The sequence below is a fragment of the Sinocyclocheilus grahami genome, unplaced genomic scaffold (assembly GCF_001515645.1).
Source record: "Sinocyclocheilus grahami isolate Dianchi unplaced genomic scaffold, SAMN03320097.WGS_v1.1 scaffold32.1, whole genome shotgun sequence".
NCBI lineage: Eukaryota > Metazoa > Chordata > Actinopteri > Cypriniformes > Cyprinidae > Sinocyclocheilus > Sinocyclocheilus grahami.
In genome coordinates, this window is record NW_015505211.1 from 438,265 (window position 1) to 456,734 (window position 18,470).

At 38.8% G+C, this 18,470-nt stretch overlaps 1 protein-coding gene across 1 annotated transcript in view; it reads right to left on the reverse strand.

Annotated features, from left to right (window-relative positions):
- LOC107576650 (autism susceptibility gene 2 protein-like) overlaps positions 1-18,470 on the reverse strand; it is a 231,051-nt gene that overhangs the window by 169,316 nt on the left and 43,265 nt on the right. Inside the window, exon 2 of the mRNA XM_016262796.1 lies at positions 3,598-3,699. Within this exon, the coding sequence (XP_016118282.1) occupies positions 3,598-3,699 (102 nt within the window). The remainder of the gene's footprint in view (positions 1-3,597; positions 3,700-18,470) is intronic.

The following is an 18,470-nucleotide window of genomic DNA, read 5'->3' on the forward strand; positions in this document are numbered from 1 at the left end:
TCTGTTAACATGCTTGGATACAGCACTCTGTGAACAGCCAGCTTCTTTGGCAATGAATGTATGTGGCTTACCCTCCTTGTGTCTTCTGGACAACTGTCAGATCAGCAGTCTTCCCCATGATTGTGTAGCCTAGTGAACCAAACTGAGAGACCATTTTGAAGGCTCCGGAAACCTTTGCAGGTGTTTTGAGTTGATTAGCTGATTGGCATGTCACCATATTCTAATTTGTTGAGATAGTGAATTGGTGGGTTTTTGTTAAATGTGAGCCAAAATCATCACAATTAAAAGAACCAAAGACTTAAACTACTTCAGTCTGTGTGCATTGAATTTATTTAATACACGAGTTTCACAATTTGAGTTGAATTTCTGAAATAAATGAACTTTTTCATGACATTCTAATTTATTGAGATGCACCTGTACTTTCTATTGTGCAATAGCCTATGTTTAGTTTGATTTTAAATTTTAAATTGAATTGAATTAAAAATGAACCTCGAAAACTACAGTCCAGTCAGAAGATTCTCACCAAGTCTCACCAACAGGCCAAATTTTCACTTTTCAGGGAATCAAATGCTCATTCTGATGATCTTGACATCAAAATGCAGCTAGATGGACAACTTTGTATTAATATTTTACACCCTTAAGATGTTGTGTTGGTGAGTGATCATCTTCTATCAGTGTGAGCGTGTGCTGCTTGTGTAATTTTGATGTGTTTACTAAAAAGCCTTTCATTAGCCAACTAAAATTTTATCTGGTAATCATCCTTTGTACAGACTATAACATGCACCAAAACTGCACTGCACCAGCAGTGTGCCGGTAATGTAGACGCTTCACTGATTCTAAGCTTGTATTGCAAGCACAATGTGGCGATGTAAAGCCATCTACATGTCATATTGAGAGAGAGAGCCAGTAGCATTTAATCACTGATGCTGTTTTTGAAATTACATTCTTGCAGAATGATTTCAAATGACTGATTTGATCTGTTCATCTGTGTGGATTCATGAAACTTCATGCTATAGTTAATAAATATTTGCGGGAACTTTGTGGGAATGAGTAAAAATATGCACAATACCTGCAATCCTGTGCCAAAATGTAGGCCCTGCTCTCCATATCTGTTATCTAGTACCTCTATGTTGGTATGAAGTGTCTTTTTTACGGTGTGACTGTGAATAACCTGCTTCCACCACCCCCTCAGGACTGGGATGCTCTACATTGAGTGTGACCCTGAGAAACTGCTCAAGCAAAAAAGTATCTCCAGCACCTTTCAGCACTTCCTGTTTAGAATACTCAAGGGTTTCAAAATATTCAGTAACAGAGAAATGCACTTACCAAAAAACAAGGCACATTAGTTTGATGTGAATGCAAACGAGGCTGGGAAGAACAAGAAGGTTCAAGTTATCAAGTAATTTTCAATCCTAGTTTCTTTCTACTACTACTTCTAATTTTCAATGTTTTGTCAGTTAAAGAATAAAAAAAAAAAAGAATGACGTTGAATAGACTATACTTTAATCCCTCACCGCCTCAGTTTTATCATGTTTATCATTGCTAACATTTAAGTTAGAATTAAGATAATACACATACAAAAATAATTAAAAAATACATTAATAATAAACTGTTCTTATTTATTTTATAAATAATAAATTAATTGTTTATTATTTTATTTTATTTTTAACTTGGTTTTAACTTCATTCTTGACGGATAGGTCACCCAAAAATGAAAATTATGTCATTTCCTAATCTTCACCTCTACTGCAGCTCACATCTAGCCTGCAACCGGATTAAAACAAATTCTACTACTACTACTACTACTAAATTCTACTAAGAATAACAGCATACATAGAGATAAGGTGAGTAGATGATGACAGAATTTTCTGTTTTGGGTGAACTATCCCTTTAAGACTCAAGTTAAAACCAATCACACACAACACATTCTGCATATCTTTGTGGGTTGTTTTTACCTGTCCAATAAAAACTCTATCTTTTGTTTAATCTCTAACTTTATCTGTTTCCCCCATTCCACTTACATTTCTTCTTTTCCTATCTCCCTTCCCTTCTCCTGGCCCCCCTCTTATACTTTATCTCTTCGGTCTTCTCTCTCTTCCCTGACGAGGGGCTGCAGGTATCATTTCAATTTCTGATGTCAACATCAAATTACTTATTTCATTTCATGCCTGGCCAAGCATCATATAGCTACATGCAGCAGCGGTCGCGCTCAACTCGTTCTGCCATGTCTGTTCCGACGACTCGCCTCGCCCTCCAGCTGACAGCCCTAATTATGCCCGATATCTGATAGCGCCGGCACACACTCGCACACTCACATCTCCACTGCGGGAGCCAAGGCTTGAGGTTTGAAGAGAGCCTACGCCAGACTATCTGAGCTTCCACACAAGCCTGTGTATAAGATCCATAAACAAGGATAACATAACTTTCAGTGAAATGTAAACTGTATAGACAGCCTTTACATGGTTGAATGCTACTTCAAGAGGGTTATATATGGCTGTATGTGCGTAGAGTGTGTGATAGTACAATTTTTAAAAGGCGATAATTATTGTCATGCAAGGGCTGAATAAAGAAATACAACATACAACATTACAATGCACACACTAATGGCAGATCATCTCACTTTCACATTTCCATATTGAACTAGTAGATTTGGAATTCCAGTGCTTTAAATATGTGCCATGTGTTTTTATAGTAGATCACTGATGTCCAAGCATGGTCGCTGGTACATTTTTCACCATGTTACTTCCTGTCGTCTCCACTTCCACGGTGTATAAGCACAGTCGCGCTTCAGCCTGAGTCTCCACTGAAGCTGCCAGCTGAGTAAATAGGATGTTCTTATCACCACCCGAGCACAAACACATACCAGAGTCTGCAGGCCTGAGGGTGCAGACAGCCTCTGCGCTCCTCTACCTCACATTCTGACAACACAAGCACACACACTGAGCTCAAGAAGAGCTCAGCTCTTTAACCACTCCTATTGTTCCTGTTGGCACAGGGCCTTGTCAGTTTAGACCAATGGCGTGAATAAGAGAAACTATAAAACACTGTTTAAATATTGAACCTCGTTGCTCTTAAGAACAAGGCAGAGAAGAAAAGCCACCAACTGACTGATAATGATCAGGTTTCACAACAGTTATTGTAGGGGACCAGGCCTACCTTAACTCAGGTGTTAAAAATATATTTTCTGGTTGTTACAACATTCAAGCAGTATCTAATATCAATAGCAATGGTGAACTTCTAAACTAAATGCCAGTTCTGAAAAATTTTGCATATTATTTGTGACCATTATAAACGCAGGGTTCTCACAACTAAAAGGAACAATTTGCTAACAAACCAGACTTCACTGTGACTTGCAAGTAAATTGTACTCTACACAAGTGCAGATGGAATATTTTAAAGCAGAACAATATATATATATATATATATATATATATATATATATATATATATATATTAGAAATTCCATGACTCTTCCAGGCAAACACATTTCCAAAAAATCCATGAAAACCCTGTGTATGAGCATTACAGAAAAAAAAAACAGCACTAAATGTAGTTTTTTGTTAGTATGGCGAATGATGCACAGATTTGATTGGACTCACGTCTGTCAGTCTATCTCTGGAGCTGCTCCGGATGGAGGGTTTGGATTCTCCACTCACGCTCTCGCTATCACTGTCTTTACAGTTGTTCTGGCCCGGCTTCAGCTGGAAAACACAAAGACAGCAAAAAATGAACAGTCAGATCCAGCAATAAGAGAAAAGGCACTAAAAGATGTAAAACATACTGGTAAACATAAGAGACAATACTGATGCTCTCTGGATCAGAATACAATAATCGATTAGAGCTCAGTAACTAAATAGATTATATTTGGATAGGGCCCAGACCACAAAACCGATGGAAACAGCTCAGTTAAAAGGCAGCTACTGGATGTACTCTACTGTTCAAAAGTTGAGTCTGTTATGCTCACCAAAGCTGCATTTCTTTGATCAAAAAAATACAGAAAAACATAATATTGTGAAATATTATTACAAGTTTATTGTAATATATTTTAAAATGTAATTGATTCCTGTGATGGCAAAGCTCGATTTTCAGCAGCAACAGACTTTAGTCAGGTTAGACGCTATATTGAATTGATGAAAATGAGGATGTGGAGGATAGACTTACAATACCACACAATGTATAAAGGTCCTATATCATGTCATTTTCATGACTCACAACTTTAATAAAAATAAGAGAGCTTTGGCACAGAGAGTAATGCACAGCTCCTGACAAATAAGGAGCTGCTGTGTTCTTGGGAAACTGATTCCCTCCACTGTTCTATAAAATAAAAAGCGAAAAAATGAAAAGCAAGCAAGCAAACAATAACTAAATAACTAAATAAAGCTTTATTAATACATGCATCACAAAGAAATGCCTTTTCTGTGACATCATCAAATGACATCCATATGATTTCAGCCACTGAAGCCTGACTTCATTTCAAACTTGAGAGAAAGAGAAATAAAACCCAACCGAACCACATCAAAAGCCGTTTTTCATCCAACAGAACCACATCAAAAGCCGTTTTTCATTCAGTAAGCCACTCTCCCCATGCAAGAACCAGAGATTCACAGCAGGTGTCCTTCAGCAGACTAGAAATCATAAAGAACAAGAGCAGAGCGCAGAGGAGAAGGACGAGGGGGAAAACAGGAGGAGGACATGAAATCCGAAACATCTGAGCCCCAGTAAAGTCTGGAGAACAATGCCATACTCCCGGGACCCGGCAACTGTCGTCAAGGCAGTTTTACGTCGTTCACAGTTCTGCGATTTACGTCTTCTGAAGCTTCGCCATTCAGACGGTTGTTTCCGTAACCCTCGCCCTGCCAAAACCCGTCGCCTTCATCTCTCAGCACATAAAAAGCCTGTTTTATGAGTCGAGATGAGTAGTAAATGACTGCAGTGTCACTTAATGGAAAAAGCAGAGTAGGCCACAGCGCACTGGGGGGTTGTTTACCGAGATGGAGAGATAAATCGGTTCGCTCATTTCTTTTCCAATCTTTCCCTCCCAGACATTCTCTCTTTCTCTGTCTCACTCGCTCTTTCATACTTCTCCATCATGTACGAAAATAAAAACAGATTCTTTGCGATAGTTCCTGACAAAGGCAGCGGGATGGGAGGAGGAAATAAGATGAGGGTCGGAGAATATCTCTTTTCACTGGTGCAGGCTGTGGGTTGTTAAAGGCGTACAGGCGGGATAAGGGACTGCGGGGAAGAGGGCCCTTGAGTAAAGCACATAATTAAAATGAAACTGTTCCTTTTCTGTAGCCATTAGCTATGTGAAAGGATCTCTCTCAGAGGGAGAGCTCAGTGACTCCAGGCAGAGACACTTGCTTCTACCAGCAGGCCAACACATTTATAGTAATATTAATTATTATATGGCTCTCTTAGCCTGCAGCAATGTTCAACATTTAGATGAAGATTTAAAAAAATTGAGAAAAGTGAAAGGAATTTTTGCATGACGCAGGACATGATACATGACGTTTGGTACTCAGGATTAGAGCTTCTGTAGAAAAAGCATCTCGAAATAAATTACTACCAGGAAGCAGTTATGCTATTCTCTATATATATGTAAATAATGCAAATGTCTATGTAAAAATGTGGTGCGTATTTATTTACTCACCACGATTAAATCAACTCCAGTTCAAGTGACAAGAAGCTGGTAATAGACAATGGGTGTTAAAATCCTGGGCATTTATAGTAATATTAATTATTATATGGCTCTCTTAGCCTGCAGCAATGTTCAACATTTAGATGAAGATTTTAAAAAATTTAGAAAAGTGAAAGGAATTTTTGCATGACGCAGGACATGATGCATGACGTTTGGTACTCAGGATTAGAGCTTCTGTAGAAAAAGCATCTCGAAATAAATTACTACCAGGAAGCAGTTATGCTATTCTCTATATATATGTAAATAATGCAAATGTCTATGTAAAAATGTGGTGCGTATTTATTTACTCACCATGTCTGAGTTTACTGAAGTATAGAATTAACAACTGTTTTCAATAAGCAGGCAGCAGGATTCCCTGGCACAAAAGCCTCCATGCTATTAAAGATCAATTTATGCTGCCAAGGCTTTGATGTGAGGCAGTAATGGAAAGAGCTTCTCGTTTTGCCTTCCCCATAAAAAGGTCAAAGAGACCTGTACGTGTTAACCCGGATCTCGCGATCGCCCACAAAAAGAAAGTCAGTCGTCAATGATTGTTTTATAGATAGCACAGCTTTATAGTGCTGTAATCACATTGCACTTAGCGAGAAAACTAAGGTAGTTTGTTTCCAACATTGCAGGAGGAGGCCAAGCATAACAGCTTTTGACTGCATTATACTGATAGAAAGTCACATTAATTCACACCAGCGCTTTGTGAACAAGTTCTGCTATACAACAAGACCTTTTATTTGAATTTACTGCGATTTCACACTGGCGCCCGCACCAAAGCTACACATCCATTATGAGCGCCGGTACAGCAGTCCATAAGCCTAAATGCATTTTATAGGGACTGTCTCAAAGACATAGAGCACAATAGCTCGGAGTTTCCATATAACAGACAGTTTTAATGGCCCTTTAAATGTGAAAGTGGGAGCGGCGGATTTCAATGGCACTCCAGGAGAATGGTGCCTTAATCTGAAATAATACTGACATACATTAAGAGCTTGCTTGTAAAAGCTATATTAGTTTATATCGGGATGGAAGCACTTGTAAAGAGGAGAACGGCGCAGCTCAAGGCGAGAACTTAGATGAGCATCCATTCAAAGTTATTAACAGTGTGATGGTATAAGGAGATGGTGTGTTTTGCTAAGCATATTCGAGAGAAAAAAAACACTGGAAGCACAAAACAGTACAGTTTTGGTAGAAATTCAGAGGTTCCTCAGAGGTGGGAACAAAGTTCGAGTAATGGGGTAAGCGTCCTTTGAAATCTTGACTAGACTCTTAAAATAGGTTTTGAAGCTTTTATAGGATTATCGTTAGCACATGTAGTCAATTATTTCTTTTGCCCACTTGCTGAAAAGTGCTTGCCGGTGTTATGATAAAATTTTACAAGTCTATTGAACTATTCCCACAGGCTCGGCCCACAACCCAATGCAGTCAAACACAAAGACCGACACTGCCGCATTGGCCTTTTAACGGCGCCTTTCGCAAACCCCAATACCCTTTTCATCTAAAACCCTGCTTTGAACAGCTCGACTGACCCTTCGCTTCCAGTGGAAGCCCATGGGATTCTGTTGCTATCGGCTTCTGTTCTTCCTTAGTTACGCACTACAGCAGCTGTGGAGCTCGACAGTAATAAAACCTGGAACAATTTACCAGCTTTTATTGTTCTTCTGTGGCGTTTCAGCACAGCTAACCTGTCCTCCAAGGAGCCGAAAGAGAGAGTGAGAATCCCAATAGAGCGCCAATGAAAGAGGATCTCATTTACCTAAAAGCGCTTATAAATTTTTAATTTGCTTTAACAAGTAAATTAACAAGTCCCTCATTCGGGAAGTTTTATGGCTGCCTGCCACCGAGGGACAGCCATGAAAGTTTTATAGATAATCCACTAGTGTGCTAGGCTGCTTATAATAAATTGTCTATTTCCTTCTGCAGAGTCAAATCCCTCAGTTTCTAATGACTACACTTTAAATGTCTCCTTCTCTGCTTTCTTTTTTTAGCACGATATAATGCCTGTTTTAGCATTGGAGCATACGGTGGCCTGTAGAGGCAGAATTATCCTGTTTCTTGTGGAGGTGAGGAGGGTCTGGTCTATATGAGTCAATGTTGGCTTACATTCAGTAGACCATATTAAATACTCTAGCCTCCATCTTCAAGCAGGTCTCTGTGATTGGCTGACAAGTTAAAGGGATAAGATTACCCAAAAATGAAAATTCACCCTCATGTATTTCCAAACCTCTTTGACTTACTTTCATCTGTGAAAAACAAAAGAAGATATTTTAAAGAATGTTTCAAAAAAATTAAATATCTAATATCAAATGAGATATCCAAAACAGCTTGACATGATAAATAAAAATGTATTGTGAAATCGTAATCATTAATTGCCTTGGTTTACCAATCAGCTGTGGAATAATAACTGTAACACTCAAATCTTCATGTAAGGCTACAAAATTAATAAAAAAAAGATTTGATATCGCAATATGGCTGAGTGTGATTATCAAATTGCAAAAGCTTTTAAATAAAAATGTGCACTACGTGTGAAGTGTGGCAACTTGTGATCCACACAAACGCATCTTTGCATCTGCTTGAGTTTGTGGTGCTTATAACATGCATGTGGGAAAATATCATGCACCTGCATCTTCCCTAACTTGTAATCTCCTTGCAATTTTCCGCTAAAATAAAAGCTTGATGGTTTGATGTTTGAAAATGTAAATTTACTATTTATAATTTTGTTTTGTAAAATTATTATTATTAATTGCATATTTATATAAATATGTTTATCTTAATATAAATATAATATTTATTTAACTTGTATAAACGTATCACTGCATCTAAACCAACAACATGCCTATTAGATCCTGTACCCACTAAATTACTGAAAGAGTTGTTACCTGTAGCAGAAGAACTGCTTCTCAATATTATTAACTCGTCGTTATCTTTAGGTCACGTCACAAAATCATTCAAGCTCGCGGTTATTAAGCCTCTTATTAAGAAACCACAACTAGATCCTAGCGACTGGAGTTTATATTGCAATATATTGTTTATATTGGAGTATATATTATATATGGCAAATTACAGATCCATTTCAAATCTTCCTGTCCTAGGTCCTCTGCTATTTTCAATATACATGTTGCCCCTTGGTAATATTATTAGAAAATACGGGATTAGTTTCCACTGTTATGCTGATTAGGGCTGTCACGATAACTGCAATATTGCAATACCACGCTATTGACGAGCAAACCGCAGAGGAATGGAAGAACCGCAGCAACCGCGATTTTTGCGGGTTATGCCCTTCTCGTTTTACACTTCATGAATGTGGACTGAATATTAAACAAGTTAGTAATTATAACATAATGTGTACCATGCTGATTTATACAGAGGCTCCATAGATTTGCACTTAACAAGCCTAAACAGACAGTGAATGAGAGAGAGATCGACTGAGCGCGTGTGATTACTTGCGTCTGTCCTCCAGGCCGAGTCTTATATATTTGTGAAAATAGGTTGTCATGTCCAAGGAAAGTGAACTCTCTGTCTTAGCATTGACGCATAGCTGGTCAGCTGAACCTTCTAAAGTGGCGCTCAAAGTTAAAATTATTTCAACAGCGTGTTTCATTACGTCTCTCTTTGAATGAATGAATCAGCGTTTTTGAACGTGTAGTTGAATGAACGGTTTAAAGACTCACTCAAAGACGGTCCTTTTCCGCCACTTTGTGGCACAACAATCTAACTGCACTGACTGACAGCCCGTCTAGAACGCGCAGGTGGAAATATCAATTGAAAGTCTCTTGTCCAGTCAGATTAGAAGATCAGATCAGAACGAACTGTTATACATATAGGCTAACGATAGCCTAACGATCTTATTGTCAGGTTTATGTTCCGTTATGTGGACCGTTATTTAGTCATTCTCTTCTGTTTACTTCACTTCCTGTTTCAACGCTATTTGGTTTCGGTTTCATTGGTTTCTGAATATGACCTCGTTAGTTATATCGTAACACATAAACACACAGATTATATACGTGTGTGTGTGTGTGTGTGTATGGCGATAATACTGCATACCGCGCTACTGAGCCACTCAAAATTACCGCAAGGGAAATTCCCTCACCGCAGAGGCTCCATAGATTTGCACTTAACAAGCCTAAACAGACAGTGAATGAGAGAGAGATCGACTGAGCGCGTGTGATTACTTGCGTCTGTCCTCCAGGCCGAGTCTTATATATTTGTGAAAATAGGTTGTCATGTCCAAGGAAAGTGAACTCTCTGTCTTAGCATTGACGCATAGCTGGTCAGCTGAACCTTCTAAAGTGGCGCTCAAAGTTAAAATTATTTCAACAGCGTGTTTCATTACGTCTCTCTTTGAATGAATGAATCAGCGTTTTTGAACGTGTAGTTGAATGAACGGTTTAAAGACTCACTCAAAGACGGTCCTTTTCCGCCACTTTGTGGCACAACAATCTAACTGCACTGACTGACAGCCCGTCTAGAACGCGCAGGTGGAAATATCAATTGAAAGTCTCTTGTCCAGTCAGATTAGAAGATCAGATCAGAACGAACTGTTATACATATAGGCTAACGATAGCCTAACGATCTTATTGTCAGGTTTATGTTCCGTTATGTGGACCGTTATTTAGTCATTCTCTTCTGTTTACTTCACTTCCTGTTTCAACGCTATTTGGTTTCGGTTTCATTGGTTTCTGAATATGACCTCGTTAGTTATATCGTAACACATAAACACACAGATTATATACGTGTGTGTGTGTGTGTGTGTATGGCGATAATACTGCATACCGCGCTACTGAGCCACTCAAAATTACCGCAAGGGAAATTCCCTCACCGCTACAGCCCTAATGCTGATGATACTCAACTATATATCTCAACAAGACCAGATGAAACTTATAAATTATCTAAGCTAACAGAGTGTGTTAAAAATTTAAAAGATTGGATGGACCAGTAATTTTATCCTATTCAATTCGGATAAGACAGAGATATTACTTATTGGACCAAAAAACAGTACACAGAATCTCTTGGATTACAATTTTGCAACTAGACGGATGTACTGTTACTTCCTCTACAGTCAAAAATCTGGGTGTTATATTAGATAGCAACTTGTCTTTTGAAAATCATATTTCCCATGTTACAAAAACAGCATTCTACCATTTTAGAAACATTGCCAAGCTACGAAACACGTTACTTGTTTCTGATGCAGAAAAGCTAGTTCATGCATTCATGACCTATAGACTGGACTATTGTAATGCACTGCTAGGTGGTTGTCCTGCATCTTCAATAAACAAGCTACAGGTAGTCCAAAATGCAGCGGCTAGAGTCCTTACCAGGTCAAGAAAATATGATCATATTACCCCAATTTTACAGTCTCTGCACTGGCTACCTATTAACTTTCGTATCAATTACAAAATATTATTACTTACCTATAAGTACCTTACCTAAACTTAATGGGTTAGGTCCTGCGTACCTAACTAGTCTTCTACCACGCTACAATCCATCACGCTCCCTAAGGTCACAAAACTCTGGACTTTTGGTAGTACCTAGGATAGCAAAGTCCACTAAAGGAGGTAGAGCTTTTTCGCATTTGGCTCCCAAACTCTGGAATAACCTTCCTGATAACGTTCGGGGTTCAGACACACTCTCTCTGTTTAAATCTAGATTAAAGACACATCTCTTTAGCCAAGCATTCAAATAATGCATCTCAAAATCTTGCCTTGGGCTTGTTGTTGTTATTATTATTATTATTATTATTTAGCTTGAGTTAAACAAATCAATTTTGCTTGGTTGGAACAGCAGCTACGCTAATTATGTCTCTATTTGTTTCTCTGTTTTTGCCACAAGATTGAAATCCCGTGGTAACTAGGACACAAGCTTCAGTCTGGATCCAGAACACCTGAGAAGAGATGATGCCAACCCTGAAACAACTTACAGAACTACCACATTTTGCTAAGTTTGATTGCATCATACAATAATTGCTGTTAATAGTGTTCATCGTAATTTTTGTATTGTATTAATATCACAATATATATTTTTTTCATTTGTAAAAATAAAATATTAAATATTTTTTGTAAAAATTAAAAAAATTATTATTATTATTATTATTTTATAGTCATTGTAATAAAATTCACAAATTATTTGGCTACAAACAAGCACAGTTAAAAAATATCACTTTTTAAAATAGCTATTGCTATTTATTTAGAAAGAAGCATCACAATTTGATTTCTTGCCCCCATACTCTCATGGCATATTGCTGTAACACATGTCTGTATATAGGTCAGAAAACACAGATCTTTTGACTTTGTTCCCAATTAGTGAATTAAAAAGCCCTGCATGAGCTTCCTGGACCTCCATCTGAGCGGTCTGGTTTTCTGGCAGCCGGCAGTAGTTAGATACCACTGTGAGCAGTTAACCTGAGTAAGCTTACCCTAAAGACAACAGCGCTTGACAGAAGGATGCAGGGGCCATCATAGCTGGTGCGGCACGGCTGCAAATGTTCCGTCATTGCTTGGACAGCAATTGTGTCACCCGCCAACCCACGAGGCCCTGCTATGACCTCCTCAGTTCTGAGGGCCGGGGGTCTTAACCACCGCAGACAAGCTGCCTGTATCGCATCCGATCTAAAGTAGCAGCCTGTCAACAGGGATCAGGGCTCGGGTCAGGCTAAAAGGCCTGCGTGGCTGTTTATTTAGGCTTACATTACGCCTGAGTAAGTACTGCGGCACGCTTCCGCTCGTACATTGTCACATTTATACTAGATGACCCTGTCCTCACAAAGACTCTGGGGTATATTCACCACCTCTCTCCGCCAACGCTCCAATCGGCATCTACATTACCCCAAAGCCTCAATTTTGTAGGTGACATCACATCCTAAATGTCAGCAGAAACAATTTTGCGGGAATACTGCAGCTTTCATCAGCATCTCCCGTTCCCCAAGGTGCGATCGCCATGGAAACATTCCAAGGCCCCCCTCTTCGCGGTCGGTAAGCTCAAGTGACATGCGACGACCTTCGGTGACCTTGTCAGGTGCTGCTGTCATGATGGCAGAAGAGATCTTAACTGATGATTACCATTAGCTTTAACCTGCCATTCATTCCACCTGTGTGAGAATGCAGAGCTTTTAAGAAGCTAAAGAAAGCCAGCATCTCTCAACAGAAGCCTGAGGGTAAATTAACCTTGATGGAAGGAAGAAAAGAGAGATAGATGGAGAAGAAAAAGAGAGGTAGCGGTGGACAGGGAGTAAAAACAGGGCAGAGTGCAATTTAAACCTCATAACTCACACAAAGAGCAGCGTTTACTCACTTTAGCTGTTGCCTCGAGGACAAACCTGAGGATGCATTTATACGGATATAAAACTTAGTGATGTACAATGACATTATAGACAAATCAATATGCTTTTAACATCCACCCTCTGCTTGTGCTCAGCACTACTCCAGTTCTTCTCCTACAAATGGCTCTATAATGTGATGCTCCTGCATACTGATTTATGGGGACAATTCCCAGATTTAATAATGAACTGAAGAGCAGAGGAGGGAAGTGGGATATTACGAGCAACCGGAGACTTCAATTCTCTTAGATCATATCTGAACAGCTAGTTATGGTGCTCAGAATGACAATAAAAGATGAGGTCGTCAGACTGTGAACACCACACATATACTGGACAGCCACGACTAGTCTAGGAATCGGTTTGCCAGACCCTGACAGGAACCCGTTTTTTGGAAAGTATTTACATTAGATGTGTTTTTACCATGCAAACTGTCTAGCTACTAAAACAGAAAACTGTCAGCACGCTAATTAAAAGCACAAACATTAGTTGTTACAAAAGTAAATTAAGGTAAAATAAGAAAATAAGAATAAGTAAAAAGTTATAATAATAATAATAAATACATAGATAAAATAAGAAAATGATAAATAAAATAGGAAAATAAAAATAAATAATTAAAGTATATATACATAAATAATAAATAAATAAATAAATAGACAAAATAAGAAAAAAGATCAAATAAATAGTAAAATTTAAAAATAAATATGGAACAAGAAATTAAGAAGAAACTAAGAAAAAAATAAGAAAGAAAAATTCTAAATAAGTAAATAAATAAAAAGTAGGTAAAACTCTAAAATATCCATAAAAACAGGGCACAATGTAGTGTATTCACTTGAAGGAATTTTCCGTATTTATTTTTTACATGTGTTCGACCTGTATTTTGACTTTTGCACTTAATTTTGTTGTGTTTTAGGGTTAATGGAAATTAAGGGTAACTTGAATTGAAGCAAATGCACTGGGTCTTGGAAGCCAAGTAGATATTTCCCAGAATGCAGCAGATGCGTAGAGGGCAGACCGTCACAGAGAAGCCAGATCATTTAAGCTAGCAGGCCAAGTGCTTATCACTACATAACATTTCATCAAAGAAATTTGTGTGCAATTAATTACATTCCCAGGCCTCCGCGATCCGGCCGTAGTTGTTACTCGGCTATCGGCTTTCAGGGCTCGCCATCTCACTAAGCCTCGCTCACGGTGCCAAGTCACATCCCCCAACACCAGCCAGCCTCAATAAAAGAGAAGGAAAAAAATCTCCTCTCTTCTCGGCTTGCAGGGGCTCTCATTCCTCTTTTTATTGCCATTTATTTTCCTCTAGGAATTCACTGCCAGTATATTGGCAAGCCTTCCAGTAGATGGAAGCAATGAAATTTAGCGCAGACACTTAACACCGGGTCAAGCCATGCATGCGGCTCATGTGTGGCAGTAATATGATAAACAGGGATATCTAGTGTGGTTGAGGCCTCTTTTTTTGTCCATCTGTCTATGATGAAAGTGCCAGGGAGAATGTGCGGCACTGGTGTGGAATGCTGTTTATTAGTCGGTTTCTATATTTATACATTCTTTATGGCCTATTTACATCCGTGAATGTAAACAGGTCAGGACCGGAGTGTCACCTAACAGCCCATACACACGTGCAGAAATCTCTAGCAAAGCATTAACATGCTAAACAAACCAACGGAAATGGCTAATGGAAAGTTTAAGTGTTTCCACTCCATTATCACACAGACAACAAACAGAACACGACACAGCTTGAAACAAAATGGTGAATTATTACACAAGTCATGTTGCATCAAAGCATCTTTCTAACTGCAGGAGCCGTGGCCTAGTTTATTCAAATCCAGATCCAGTTTTTTTCAAATGCGGTTTGCCTCCATCATTTCATTCCATCTCTCCAGTATAATATAAGGATAAAAAACATGTAGGGGGGGAACTATACATTTTTGTCTGCCCTTACTATTAAAAAAAGATTGCCTGTTTGGGGTTAAACTCTTATAACCCTTGCAGTAAAATTCTGTGTTTGACTGACTGACACAATAGCATTCACATATAATCACAGTGCAATAAAGCTAGATAAGAGCCACTAGCCTGATAGTAAATGTGGGTGTGTGATGTGTAAAAGCACAGGTTAAGTGATTAAGTGAAGTGAAAGATTGTGAAAAAAAAAAGGTTTTAAAAAATGGTTTTATTTCTTGCCTTTATTGTTTAAACCAGGGCTGCCCAAACTCGGTCCTGGAGGGCCGGTGTCCTGAATAGTTTAGCTCCAGCCCCAGTTAAACACACCTGAACCAGCTAATCAAGCTCTTACTAGGCATACTAGAAACTTAAAGGCAGGTGTGTTGAGGCAAGTTGGAGCTAAACTCTGCAGGACACCGGCCCTCCAGGACTGAGTTTGGGCAGCCCTGGTTTAAACAAAAGATTACATTAAAAAATAAGGTCATAATTATATACTGTATATATATATATATATACATACAAACCCGATTCCAAAAAAGTTGGGACACTGTACAAATTGTGAATAAAAACAGAATGCAATGATGTGGAGGTTTCAAATTTCAATATTTGTGCAGACTTTATTATGGGAAAACATGCATGAGGCCCTGATCTGTTTTGATGAAAAATTCTCTAAGCATGATATACACCATTAAATTCTTCAGGTGTGTGTTTTTTTTTTTTTACAGTTGCCTTTAAAGATAAGGCGTATTATAACCCAAGGCTCTGGGTGGGCCATTCTGGGAATGCGGGACACAGGTGATCAGTGTGTGTTTCAGAGTATACGATTTACACGGTGTTTAAAATAGCTTCCTGCTCTCATAGACCTGTCAGCACCTACATCACAGACGGAGAGAAAACCAGGGCTGGGGACAAACTGTCCCACCTGTGTCAGCTACAAATTACAGCATTCCCAAGAGCAGTTCTTGCCTTGGCCCCATTTCTTCTTGCTTCATAGTTGTGCTGCTATTTTGTGTCACATTAATATTCAAGTGTGAAATTATAACCAGAATGACAGAAGACAACTGTTTATTTGTTGACTCTCAAGTTTATCTTAACCAAGACCGTTATCGTCCAAGTTTGACTGCTTGACCTTCTTAGCCACGCATGTCATCTCTCTGTTTGTGTTTAGGACTGCTCTTCCTTTAGCGAGTAATGGACTTCAGAACATAAATCACAGTCATATGCTTTTTTCAATCTCATGCTTCCTCCATTCAAACGCAAACATTAATTCCCCTAAATACATTTACATACACACCAGTGTTATTTTAGTATCATTGATATACTATTATAGTTTTAGTTAATATTATGAATTAGATGTTATTTTTGTATTTTCTGCTTTAAGTTTAGTTAAAGTTTTAGTTTATTAAAGTATTACTTTTTTAATTTGTCTGTATATTAGTTTATAGTTGACAGTAAAGATATTTATAATGTATATTTTACAATTTATAACTGTCTATTTGTCAAAGAATCCTGAAAAAAGTATAACTGTCTCCACAAAAACATTAAGCAGCACAACTGTTTTCAACATTGATAATAATGCTTCTTAAGCAGCAAATCAGCATATTATAATGATTTCTGAAGGATCATGTGACACAGAAGACTGAAGTAATGACTGCAGAAAATTCAGCTTTGCATCACAGGAATAAATTACATTTGAAATATGTTCAAACAAAAAACAAGTTAAATGCAGTTTTGGTAAGCATACGACACTTCTTTCAATAGTGAGAAAATCTTTTTTCTCAAAGTTTTGAACAGTAATGTACTATAATATTATATATAATATGAATGTGTCTTATGTAAATGCCCCCTAACACACCCAATTAAGGTCATGTGAACCTGAAACCAGCCCAATACAAGTCTAGTTATTTAAGCAATCTAGTTTTTCTGCCAAACATTTCTGTTCCTTTGCCGCCAGACAATGGCAATCTTCATCGTCTCTGTCTGCCCATGATAGGCTTTTCTTTTTATTATTATTTTTTTCTTTACAGGCTCTTAAGGCCACAAATGTCAACCAGAGGAAGGCAATTATGAGACTAAAATGACTTCCTTACTGTTATCAATCCACTCGGTGGACCGAGGGACTGCTTAAAAGCCACCATGTAATGGGGCTCAGTTAGACTTTTCTCCTGGGCCTCCGCCAAGGCTGCTAACCTTGCTATTAAAGGTCTCGACAAGCTTTGTCAATGCAATCTGCTGAATGCTTTGAGTGACAAGCGATCGATACACTCCACTCTCTGGGGTCATCGGTGGTGATAGAGCCCTAAGTAATAACACAACCCTGGCTGCCTCCTCCAACTTAAACGCTTCCCCTGACACAATATTTTTGTCTCCGAGCTTGCAAGCTAAATTTTCGTGCCAATCGAAAAAGGGAGGATGGGAGGGAGGAGGTGGAGGAGGAGAGAAATGGAAGGAGGGTCTGACAAATGGCTGTATGTGTGTGCGTGCGGATTGAGAGCGAGGCGCGGGGGAGGGAGATGGGGGCGCAGAGAGCTCAGATAAATCGAAAATGACTGGCTGGCGAGTTGTAATCTGCCAGCGCCGAACCCCCTGTAGCAACAAGCCAAATGAAAAAGCATGCTGACAGACCACAGAGATGGAGGGCCTGCGGTAGACTGCAGGAGGGAGGGAGTGAGCGAGCGAGTGAGGGAGGGAGGGAGAGCAGTGGAAAGGAGAAAGGAAGTGAAAGCCAAGTCAGAGATATTGTGAGGAGAAATGCTTGCTCTCATGCTTGACGGAGAGTTTGCTGCACTGTCATATACGATGAACCGCATCTGAAGTCATTTGTGGATGTTGAGGCAGATTTCTATATAATATGCAATAGAAACAAAGCTCTACAACAGGAAAATACATCTCAATTAGCCCGGTTTATATCGTTCTACCATTAAATATAAAATCAATTACACCTGAATGCAATTTCATTTTAATTAATTTATCTTATAAGATGTGCTACTAGTGTTTTAATTGGGGTTCCACACTCTAAATGCATCCGTGGACTAAAAAAAGCTCCTATACGCTCATTTCTCACCTGGCGTCTCTGAGAAGCACACAATTTAACACACTGCACTCACTCACACCCACACAAAGGCAGCTGTCCTGTCCTCTACCAGCAGGTGGAAAACATTCTGACATCGAACTTCAACACAAGAGCTCCACCTACAGCAAATTCTGCTCCACCCACACTCCACACTAATCCTTCTTTGTCTGAACATGAAGATCCACCCATCTAGAGGCTGCACGTTCTGTATTTACTGCACAGAGGGGTGTCAAATCTGAGGCTGACCATTAATTGTAGATCATGGGGCCAGGATGAATGGGAATGTCAATTGCATTCCACCCACTTCTCATCATTTACTGTTCCCATTCCACAAGAGTATAACAAATTACTATACTACAACAAGGCTAAACAGTCCAGATTTGTAATTGGCCTCACAATATAAATATTTACAGACTTCATATATAAAATTATATATACATACATATATATA